General features: G+C 41.8%; 1 protein-coding gene across 1 annotated transcript in view; it reads left to right on the top strand.

Moving 5' to 3' along the window:
• The first annotated feature begins 10975 nt into the window (after positions 1 to 10975).
• Positions 10976 to 12593, top strand: part of c7h3orf70 (chromosome 7 C3orf70 homolog) — a 30445-nt gene continuing 28827 nt past the window's right edge. The window contains exon 1 of the mRNA XM_033024589.1: positions 10976 to 11310. Coding sequence (XP_032880480.1) covers positions 11127 to 11310 — 184 coding nt within the window. The 5' untranslated portion in view covers positions 10976 to 11126. The remainder of the gene's footprint in view (positions 11311 to 12593) is intronic.

The following is a 12593-nucleotide window of genomic DNA, read 5'->3' as shown; positions in this document are numbered from 1 at the left end:
AGTTTCAGGAACAATTTCTTCCCACCTGTTATCAGGCAACTGAACAGTCTTCTCATCAGCTGGAGTGCAGTCCTGACCTCCCATCTACCGCATTGGGGACCTTTGAACTATTGTTAATATGACTTTATTGGACTTTATCTTGCACTAAATGTTGTAGTACCCATTATTCTTTATTTGTACACTCCAGTTGGTTTGATTTTAATCATGCAACAAAAAAAGCTTTTCACTGTACCTCAGTACATGTGACAATAATAAATTAAATTATCATATAAGACTGGGGAGGCCAATATACAATGTTATAAAACATTGGTTAGGCTACACCTGGAGTACTGTGTGCAGTTCTGTTTACCACACTACAGGAAGTTTCTCATTGTGTTGGAGAGGAGATTCAGCAGGATGTTACCTGGATTGGAGCAATTCAGTTATAAGGAGAAATTGGATAGGCTGTGTTTGTTTTTCCTGGACCGGTGGAGGCTGAGAGGTGAACTGAAAGGTTACAAATTGGCGAGGGGAATAGAAAGAGTGGATAGTAAGAACCTTTCTCCCATGGTTCAATGTTTAAAACAAGAGGGCAGTGGTACAAGGTGAGAAGTGGAAGGTTTAGAGGGGATCTGATGGGGATATTTTCCCCCATGTGATGGAATCTGGAACGTGTTGCCTGAGGGGATAGCGGAGGCAGAGGTGCTCAAATGTTTTAAGAAACATCAAACAAGTATTTGAATCATCAAGGTATTGCTATGGGCCAAATGTGGGTAAATGGCATTGATCCTTATATGTACTCGGTTTGCATGGGCAAATTGAGTTAAATGGCTTGTTTCTGTGTCGTACAACTTCATGACTATTCTAAACTTTCCCCATAGCATAATTTTCCTTTTCATGCATTGATTCAGTTTCCTGAATTAAATCTGATTCCACCATCCTTTGAGACAGAACATTCCAATCACAGCACATTACATTAAGAATATTCACTTCACCTCCCAGCTAGATCTTTTGCAAATTATTGTTTTTCTAAAGACTCTGGCTTACATATTTTCTAGTTTAAAGGGCTCTGCTCTGTGGATTTTATTAAAGTCCCATGTAATTTTCAATACCGCCACAAAATCTATGCTTAATCTTCACTGCTCTGAGTAAATCCATCTACAGTTGTGTCTCCACATAACCAGAGTCCGTTATCCTTGCTGAAATTCTATTTTGTTTTGGAGATTGAGCACAGGAAGAATGCCTGAAGAAGTACTTTCTTCTGTTCTCTTAATCACTTAACCGGTTAATTAACTTTTTTGCCATCGCTATCGTTAGTCTGGTTAGAGTTCAAAGTATTTCAAAAGGTCAAGGTTCATCGTTACCTTAGTACTGATGCCAAGTGGTTTTAGAGCTTATCAATGCAAAAGTAATAGTATAAAGTGCAAAACAATATAGATGTGACTCATCTGATGCATTGCAGCAGAATATACCCCTGATTATTAATAGCTATGCTTTCAATTTCTTTATTCCTAATCTCTGGGGTTATTCCAATTTTGGAACCTTCAACAGCTGATTTGAAGTAAAATGGACAAGAAATATAGCAAATCTATAATGTCATCATTAATAATGCAATAATAGTTATTTTAAAAAAAAATGTCTAAGCCTTTTCTCCATCTCTCTCTATCTCTTGCTTTGAGTTCCTTAAAGTCTACCTCTTTGACTAATATTTTACTCCTCTCTCCTGGTGGTTCTTACCGCGAATATATATATATATAATAGGTATGATTAATTTTTGCAACTATAATTCACTGATTGTCGGTGTTTTTTTAACATAGGGATAATGCAAGAAAGATTTATTTCAAACGCTGCTTACTGTTGACTATGAACGGTCTACAGGGGGCGCACTTTGCTCATTATTTGATTTGGGAAAATCCCAACAATCGCTTTTCTCACCAAAATAAGTGACAAAGATCTGCCTATGTTTGTTAGGTATCATTCAAGCTAGGATAATTGTGTTGAAAACAATAATACTTTGCAAGCAAGGTAAAGTTAAATGTCAGCTTAATAATATATATGCAATATTTTTAACTGCCTACGTTGACTATTAATCCACTGGAGGAATGTTTCTTATTGATTCAATGGTTAGAAACCTGAGTTCAATAAACAATAATTTGCACAAGATCTAGCTGGGAGTTGAGTGCATATTTTTTGTGATGTGTTATGATCTGAAGCAGATGCAATAGGACCCATGAGGACGATTTGAAATGCTTGTTTAAAGAGCCAGTTGAGACAGAATGGGACAAATGACCTCTTTCTATGTTGAAAAGTTCTATGAATTGAAATATGTGGAGGCTTACATTGTGAAAACATCTTACTGAAGCCTCAGTTTAAAAAATATATATATATTCAGCAAACATAAACCACTTCATAGAAAAATGCATCCAGCAGAAGCATAGAAATAGTTGGAGAACATATAAGCAGCATTGTTATTAAAGACAATTCATAGGAAGGGCCGTCTTAATGTATGAGCACGCTGGGCAGTTGCCCGGGGCCCCACGAGCATAGGGGCCCCATGCTAATCTATGTATTATAGAATGTTATTGTGGAACATGAAAATGGAGAAGAACATCACAAGTGCATGACGGCATATTTGATTCGGCATAAAGAAACTGGAAGTGTAGGGGCCCTAGTGCACTGCATTGCCCGGGGGCCTACAATGCTGTTAAGACAGCCCTGTTCCTAGGCAACCTTTGAGGATGCAGGATGGTTTATTAATTAGTATTGATTTATCATTGTCACATGCATTGAGATACAGTGAAAAACTTTGTTTTCAATGCTATTCAGGCAGATCATAAATATGGTATGATCATAAATGGAGAGAAGCGTAAAAATTGAGAAGAACGGGAGGAATGGTTGAAAATTAGGCTGCCAACTATGGCTATAAATATCCAATATTCTATTCATAAGTAGAAAGATATTGAAAGAAAAATAGTATTTAGCTGAGAATCACAATACTGCAAAAGGCCAGAAGTCTGAAGCCTTTCATCTGAAATGTTAACTCTTGTTTCTTTTGCACAAATGCTGCCTGCTGCCTGACCTGCTGCATATTCCCATTATTTATTTGATAAAGTTCTGCATTTAATAACTATTATTGCATTATTAATGATTACACATTATAGATTTGCTGCATTTGTCCATTTTACTTAAATCCAGTTATTGAACATTGCAAAAAAGAAATATTTTGTATACAGCCTCTTAACTGACCATAGCAATAGCACTTGCAAAAACAAGTTAATCTATTGTTGTCGTTTGTAGCATGAGTAAGAATCTACAAATGACGGTAATGTGTTGCATAATGCATGAAATGCAAAAAGTTGTGACCACTGCCCAGTCCATCATCACCGGCTCTGACCTCCCCACCATTGAAGGGATCTATCGAAATCGTTGCCTCAAAAAAGCAGCCAACATCATCAAAGACCCACAATATCCTGGCCACACACTCATTGCACCATTGCCACCGGGAAGAAGATACAGGAGCCTGAAAGCTGTAACGTCCAGTTTCAGGAACAGCTTCTTCCCTACAGCCATCAGGCTATTAAACACGACAACAAATAAGTACAACAGACTATTATTATTATTGCATTATATTTGTTTATTTATTGAGTATGTGTGCATATATATATATACACACACTGAACTTTTTTTTCTCCCGTTATGTACTATGTTTATATATTCTGTTGTGCTGCAGCAAGTAAGAATTTCTTTGTCCTATCTGGGACATATGACAATAAAACACTCTTGACTGTCTTCAGCGGCTTTAGTGGAAATAAATCTTGCAGATATTTAGATTAAAATGTTGTCTCATTACAATGGTATAATACAGCTGAACATACTTATCAGTAGAAATACTGGGACAAAATTGAATTTTGCAAGACTACACCGGCCCAAAATTGACTGAAAAATATGAGTTGACAGCATCAATATGGGATAGTCACCTAAAACAAATGTTAAACCTTATAATAACTTTGCAAATGCGATATTTCAAGTACTTCTGGGAATCATGCAGAGTTGACAATAGACAATAGATGCAGGAGCAGGCCATTCGGCCCTTCGAGCCAGCACCGCCATTCACTGTGGTCATGGCTGATCATCAACAATCAGTACCCCGTTCCTGCCTTTTCCCCAGATCCCTTGACTCCGCTATTTTTAAGAGCTCTATCTAACTCTCTCTTGAAAGCATCCAGAGAATTGGCCTCCACTGCGTTCTGAGGCAGAGAATTCCACAGATTCACAACTCTCCGGATGAAAATGTTTTTCCTCCTCACCGTTCCAAATGGCCTACCCCTTTTTCTTAAACTGTGGCCGCTGGTTCTGGCCTCTCCCAACATCAGGAACATGCTTCCTGCCTCTAGCTTGTACAATCCCTTAATAACCTAATATATTTTAATAAGACTTCCTCTCATCCTTCTAAATTCCAGAGTATTCAAGCCCAGTCGCCCCATTCTTTCAACACATGACAGTCCCGCCATCCCGGGAATTAACCTTGTGAACCTACGCTGCACTGCCGCAATTGAACAAATGGCCTTCCTCAAATTTGGAGACCAACACTGCACACAATACTCCAGGTGTGGTCTCACCAGGGCCCTGTACAACTGCAGAAGAACCTCTTTGCTCCTATACTCAACTCCTCGTGTTATGAAGGCCAAAATGCCATTAAATTTCTTAACTACCTGCTGTACCTGCATGCTAACTTTCAGTGACTGATGAAAAGGACACCCAGATCTGATTGTACTTCCCCATTTCCCAACTTGACACCATTTAGATAATAATCTGTCTCCCTGTTTTTGCTACCAAAGTGGAAAACCTCACATTTATCCACATTAAACTGCGTCTGCCATGCATCTGCCCACCCACCCAACCTGTCCAAGCAACCCTGCATTCTCATAGCATCCTCCTCACAGTTCACACTGCCACCCAGTTTTGTGTCATCTGCTAATTTGATAATGTTACTTTGAATCCCTTCATCTAAATCATTGATGTATATTGTAAATAGCTGCGGTCCCAGCACCGAGTCTTGCGGTACCCCACCAGTCACTTCCTGACATTCTGAAAGGGACTCGTTAATCCCTACTCTTTGTTTCCTGTCTGCCAACCAATTTTCTATACATGTTAGCACTCTACCCCCAATACCCTGTGCCCTAATTGTGCCAACTAATCTCCTATGTGGGACCTTATCAAATACTTTCTGAAAGTCCAGGTAAACTACATCCACTGCCTCTCCTTTGTCCATTTTCCGAGTTAAATTCTCAAAAAATTCCAGAAGATTAGTCAAGCATGATTTCCCCTTCGTAAATCCATGCTGACTCGGAGCGATCTTGTTACTGCTATCCAAATGTGCCGCTATTTCATCTTTTTACCTGAGTTGAAAAGACATTGAATCTACTTCTGGTAGAGACAGCCACATTGAGCAGTGACATTGAGATGGTGTGGCTCTAAATTCTTGGCTCTAAAATTAATTACCTCTTTTAAGCAGACAATGATTAAACCGTAGCAAGCAGCACCATAGACCAACATTCAGTGTTCAATTTTAATGAACCGTTATGATCAAAGCAAGGGTTAGAGTGAAAGACTTCCACAATTTGTACAGTGGACTATGGGATATGTAAAACACAACTAATTTCTACATGGTGAAACCAAAATGTATAAAAATGGCCTTTAATAAAATATGACAATGTGCACTTAAACGACATGTGATTTTTTTCTATTACAAATCTCAAATTGTGGAGTACAGAGGCAAATAAATAAATGATGGGTATTTGTCCCAAACATTATGGAGGGCACTGTATATTCGAAAGTCTCATAGCAGCTTACAATCAGATACATCTTCTGACACCTGGCTGTTTAACATATGTTAATTTGTAATTGTAGTATTTCTTTCCTACACATTTTGCACTGTTGTAGAATGGGATTCTCCCAAAAATATATTTTTTCTAACATAAAATAATACTGTTACAGTTGAATAATAATACGAGAACATTTCTGCCATTTTCCCTGCTAGTGATTGTAAGCGCATTTTGCAATTGAATGGTTGAATTATGTTAACATTTTCAGGGATATTATATACAGGAAAATAGCTTGCAAGCCTGTGGGCTTCAGAAAACAGTATTTCAGTTTTCAATTGTTTTTTCTCCAAGTCGATTCACGGATATGTTAAAATTAAGAAACAGCAAAGTATAACTGGAGAAAAGCAGTGTTTCAAACAAAATGATGTATTGGATTTTTACCCATTTTATTCCCATGAGGAAACCCATTTTATGCAGCATTCGTTTCTTTCAAGAGTATTTAATTGTTGTATGTACTGGAACAATACAATGACATTCTTGCAGCAGCATAACAGGCGTGTAAACACAGTACTTATTAGAAAACATAACAAACAAACAAAAAAAGTTCAATTAAAACTGTAAACATAAAACAAATTAAGGTCCTCTGTTAAGTTTTCTACTGGAACAAGCTGGACTTTAAACAAAATCTTATGAAAATGCGCCATTATGCTGCAGGGAAACTATTTTAACTAATCCCTTGTAAGGAATAAAGTCGCTCATTCATTCTTTATTTTCCTGTTTTTAACAAATGGATGACAAGGGACACAAGAGACTGCAGATGTAGGAATCTTAAGCGAAAAAACAAACTGCAACAGTTTCCTCCACTTTGTCATCAGCCTTCTGAAGGGCCCTTCTATAAACACGGGTACTGACCAATTAATATCTACCCCATTGCGGACATTGGACTCTGTCTGTGGAACTGATGTGCGACAATGCTGAGATTCTTGTATTCTGCACTCAGTTTCTTCCCTTTTGCTCTACCTATTGACATGATTATATTTATATATAGTAATATCTGATAGATCGGTTAGCATGCAAAACAAATCTTTGCACTGTACCTCAGTACAAGTGACAATAATAAACCTAACCCTAACTCCAGTGGATCAGGCAGCATCTGTGGAGGGATATGGGCAGACGACGTTTCGGGTCGGGACCTATCTGCAGACCGATCACAAGGGCCACACGTTGCCTTCCATCACAAGTTGCATATATTAAAACAGCAGGAATCGCATGGGTTACACAGCTAAACAGCTGTGAAAGCGCCCTGATACATTGTATCTATATATTACTAAATCTCTGATCTTGACCGCTTTTGGCCGACTGTGCTGCGATTTCCGAGAGAACGCTGCCACCTACGGCCGTCATTTTTGGCCACCTCGCTCAGAGCCCCCCTCCGCCATATGAGTGCGGAGGATTTCTTCCGTCGATGAAAAATGAGAGATATTAATGTTTTTTTTTAAATCCCCATTCTCTCTGCTGCCCCCGCTGGCGGCAGGGGGGGGGACTATAAAACCAGGAAGTGTCGTGCCTCACTCAGTCTCTGCCAGACCCAGGAAGCGAGAGGGTCACGGCTCTCTGAGCTGCGAATAGAACTGAACGCACGTCTACTCCACGGTGAGTCCCCTCGATGCGGCTGTAAAGTGGCTGCAGCCCTTTTTAAAAAGTTTGTGTTCACAAAATGAATTTTGTTTGTCGGGTATCTGCAGCCCAATTGTTCACCCTGTCTTTTTAACAAGTTTGTGCTCACAAAATGAATTTTGTTTGTCGGGTGTCTGCAGCCCGATTGTTTGCCTCGCCTTTTTTAACAAGTTTGTGTTCACAAAATGAATTTTGGTTGTCGGGTGTCAGTTGCCCAATTGTTTGCCTCGCCTTTTTAAAAAAAGTTTGTGTTCACAAAATGAATTTTGGTTGTCGGGTGTCTGCAGCCCAATTGTTTGCCTCGCCTTTTTTTTTAACAAGTTTGTGCTCACAAAATGAATTTTGGTAGTCGGGTGTCTGCAGCTGAATTGTTTGCCTCGCCTTTTTTTTAACAAATTTGTGCACACAAAAAGAATTTTGGTTGTCGGGTGTCTGCAGCCCAATTATTTGCCTCGCCTTTTTTTTAACAAATTTTTGCTCACAAAATGAATTTTGGTGGCGGGTGTCTGCAGCCCAATTATTTGCCTCGCCTTTTTTTTTAACAAGTTTGTGTTCACAAAATGAATTTTGGTTGTCGAGTGGCTGCAGCCCAATTGTTTGCCTTGGCTTGGCTTTTAAAATCGTTGCAACAGTTGGATGCGTGCCCAAGCATCCATACGGCCCACAATGTCTATACTAGCCCTCTGGAAACCAGTACCTTCTGCCCGCAACAACCATACTAGCGCAACAGACAGCCCCCCGACTGGCGAGCAGTATTGGAATTGGTGGAGAGGTGGAATATTGCGTTGGTGACCAGCCCTCCCATGCGATGCTGGGACCCAACAGGTCCAACTTAGTCTAGTATTTTTTTAAAGAAAGCATACCAATCATCAGGGAACTTCTATATTGATCAAAGTTAGAAGTGTAAAGGGCCTGTCCCACTTAGGTGACTTCCTTTGCGAGTGCAGGCGACTGTCATAGTCTTGTTGAATTGGCGAAAAAGTGAAAGTATCAAACTCAACCTACGACTGTGTAGAAGACATCCTACAACTATGTAGGACAAGCTACGACTATCTACAACTTAATCGCCGATGCACTCGTGACAATTGGCGACCCAATAGTGGGGACTAAAGACGACCATCTTCGACTTACAGACGACTACTCCCACGATCACAGAAAGCAAGTTACGACAAGCTACGACTCTATAGTCATAAGATCACCTAAAAAAATGACGTTAGGTTTTTCAAACATGGTCTTTTAAATTCAGTTTATTGCTTGTTCGAGATGTATAAAAATAAAATCCTTTTAAATGCAGTGCATTTGAAGTGCTTGTGTCTGTTTTCTTCATCAAAATAAATGTGAAAAGTCAAACTTTAAATACAGTGCATTCCTTCCTTGCTTTTGTGTGTGTTTCAATGATCTAAATATATGAGAAATAAAATATGAGATATGTGGTGATATGAGGGACCACTATGAAAAAGTATGATATTCATACATCAATTTGAGGTTAAAAAGTCAGGGATTTCCTTTATTGGTAATGAAACATACAAAGGCCTTATGAACAAACAAATGTTGATAACAGCCTGGTGGGTGGTGTTGAGGGTTGTGCCGTGCCCCTGCGTTGAAGCCTTCTCCTCGGAGCCATTTCACACACAGTCTGATCCACTGAAAGAAAAATTGCGCAATGACGGTGCACCGGAACGACAGCGCATCACGTCCTGCTGTTTACATACCTTTTTTTCACAATGAGCCAATGAAAATGACCGGTCAGCAAAGGCGATTAACTAAGACTTCCTACGACTACCTATGACCCCACTACGACTAGACCTACGACTACAAAAATATCGATTTTCTCCATGGCGACTAATTTTTGGTCGCAGAAAATTTTTCAATACGTTGAAAGAGGCCACAATTACAGAGGTCGCAATTAGTTTCCAGATTGCAGGAACTCCTCCCGACCATGAAGGAGACCACCTGCGACCACGTAGTAATCTTGTGGCGAGGGCAATGTCTCCTGCATGCGCCAAAGAAGTCACCTAAGTGGGACAGGCCCTTATAGACACAGCTGTGCGGTTTAGCGGGCATTTAACATTACCTGTCGGTTTTCCTTGGTTCTGAAAACTCGTGCTTACGTTTTCCCCCCCAAATTAGCCAATGAAAATGCCCAGTCAGCAAAGGAGATTAACTAAAACTACATACGGCTACCTCGACTACCTACAACGACATGGCGACCCCACTACCACAGCACCTATGACTACAAAAGTATCGATTTTCTCCATGGCGACCAATTTTTGGTCTCAGAAAATGTTTCAACACGTTGAAAAATTTGCTGCGACCATACTGAGGCCGCGACTGGTTCCCAGAATATGGGAACTCCTCTCGACCATGAAGGACACTCACCAGAGACCACCAGCGAACATGTAGCGGCCATGTGGCGATCATGAGGGAGCGCAGTCTCCTGCACTCGCCTAAAAAGTCTCATGTGGGACATACCCTTAAGGGACCGACGAGATTATACTGGCAGGCAGCTGGAAAAACGCTGTCATGTCGTTACAGATGTGAAGCGGAAGGCTGCTGCAGATGTCAGAAACTAACAACCGAACTCGCATGTGTGTTTTTTTTTTTGCCAAAGCGCCCTCCCTTCCGTTTCCAGTTTCGTGACTGCATTTCCACAGGCTGTTGCTTCGTGTCACTGACATCACTTCGACGGTGACAGGAACATCGAGGGTTAGAACAGAAGTGACTTTAAAAGCAAAGGCGCTGGCGAGAGCTCGCCTGGGATCTGGGCAGCATTACTCATCGACCCCCGGCACTGAAAGATTGGTGCAAACCCAATCCAAATTTGGGGAAGGGGTGTGCACACGCAGCACACCGCCCGCCGCGGTAGGGGAGGATTTATGTGAATATAAAGGTACTATTTGAATGCGCGGCGCATTGGCGCTGTGTTTGCTGCAATAAACTATGAAGCTGCAGTAAAAGTCTTTCCACTTCAGATCATGTGGCACAGCATCGACTGAAAGCAATCCCTGTCAGCTGGACTTCGACTTCTTGTACCGACTTTCGGTTCTTGGACTGCACTTGGAAGGAAAGGATGGATATTTGCGCTGACCCCGGTGCAATTCCTACGGAAAGCCGCCCGCTACTCCGAGATTTCTTTGCTTTCTCAACTCTGATCTGACGTGGCATTCTCTCTTCGCCTTTCCTCCTCGCCCTTCCTCTCCGCCCACCGTCAAGTTTCTTGCCCGAGGATTTGAGCTCTGACTCCACAACTGGTTCAGCTAACATCCTCTTCCCTCCCTGTCTGGACGCGCGATGGGGTGTAACCCTCATGGCTACTTTATCTGGCAGATGCGTATTCGTTCTCCAACGCCATCCGCTTGCAGCTACTCCTCGGACAGATCGTAGCCGCGAACCTGGGGATTCTTCAGTCCAACCCGAATATCCTTCCGTCTGCAGGATTTGTGACCTTCCGAAAGCTGCCCGCTTCTTAAATTCCCAAAGCCAATCCAACCCCATCCCCAAACTCCAAACTTGACTGAACTCGCCAGGGAGGGTCCTGGTTAATTGAAGTTTCCTTCACTCTCTTTATTTGCCGCGCATCTGCTTTGTGGACTGGATCTCCTTGCTCCAGATTCCTTCCTGCCCGGATTCACCTCCTCCACAGAGATGAAGGCCTCCGGTGTGTGGAAGGTAGTGAAGAAGGAGAAGGTGGACGAAGCTCAAGCCCTGGCTCGGAGCTGTGCGGGGAGACCAGACTTCCAGCCTTGCGATAGCCCGTCCGTCTGTGCGACCCACAGCCACGGCAAGTGCTTCAAGCGGCACTGGTGTTGTCACTTGGGATGGTGTCACTGTAAGCAATATTCATTGTACTCGTTGATATTTGCCTCTGATTAGCAGAAGTGAAATGCCGAATTATGCCGAGGTCCGTATTGATGTGGCGATTGAATTATCTTGTATGCAATCCTCAAAATATTTATTGAGAGTCGGAATTATGCATTTTTCCTCACGGGAAACAGTGCTGTTTGAAGCTCTGACGTGCAATAGTCTTAATGCCCCTTTTATTGACTATCCGTAGGGAAACAGTAATAGGACGCTAACGTTGTGTTTTTATTATAATAACCCGTTATAATTCGGCATTTAAAGACACACTCCTCGCATCTAACTGCCACTATAGGAACACAGAAACATAGAAATTAGGTGCAGGAGTAGGCCATTCGGCCCTTCGAGCCTGCACCGCCATTCAATATGATCATGGCTGATCATCCAACTCAGTATCCCGTACCTGCCTTCTCTCCATACCCTCTGATCCCCTTAGCCACAAGGGCCACATCTAACTCCCTCTTAAATATAGCCAATGAACTGGCCTCGACTACCCTCTGTGGCAGAGATTTCAAAGATTCACCACTCTCTGTGTGAAAAAAGTTCTTCTCATCTCGGTTTTAAAGGATTTCCTCCTTATCCTTAAGCTGTGACCCCTTGTCCTGGACTTCCCCAACACCGGGAGCAATCTTCCTGCATCTAGCCTGTCCAACCCCTTAAGAATTTTGTAAGTTTCTATACGATCCCCTCTCAATCTCCTAAATTCTAGAGAGTATAAACCAAGTCTATCCAGTCTTTCTTCATAAGACAGTCCTGACATCCCAGGAATCAGTCTGGTGAACCTTCTCTGCACTCCCTCTATGGCAATAATGTCCTTCCTCAGATTTGGAGACCAAAACTGTACGCAATACTCCAGGTGCGGTCTCACCAAGACCCTGTACAACTGCAGTAGAACCTCCCTGCTCCTATACTCAAATCCTTTTGCTATGAAAGCTAACATACCATTCGCTTTCTTCACTGCCTGCTGCACCTGCATGCCTACTTTCAATGACTGGTGTACCATGACACCCAGGTCTCGCTGCATCTCCCCTTTTCCTAGTCGGCCACCATTTAGATAATAGTCTGCTTTCCTGTTTTTGCCACCAAAATGGATAACCTCACATTTATCCACATTATACTGCATCTGCCAAACATTTGCCCACTCACCCAGCCTATCCAAGTCACCTTGCAGTCTCCTAGCATCCTCCTCACAGCTAACACTGCCCCCCAACTTAGTGTCATCCGCAAACTTGGAGATATTGCCTTCAATTCCCT

This window comes from Amblyraja radiata, chromosome 7 (genome assembly GCF_010909765.2).
Source record: "Amblyraja radiata isolate CabotCenter1 chromosome 7, sAmbRad1.1.pri, whole genome shotgun sequence".
NCBI classification, from domain to species: Eukaryota; Metazoa; Chordata; class Chondrichthyes; order Rajiformes; family Rajidae; genus Amblyraja; species Amblyraja radiata.
The sequence above is the reverse complement of the archived record's forward strand: the minus strand, read 5'-3'. Positions and strand labels throughout refer to the sequence as shown.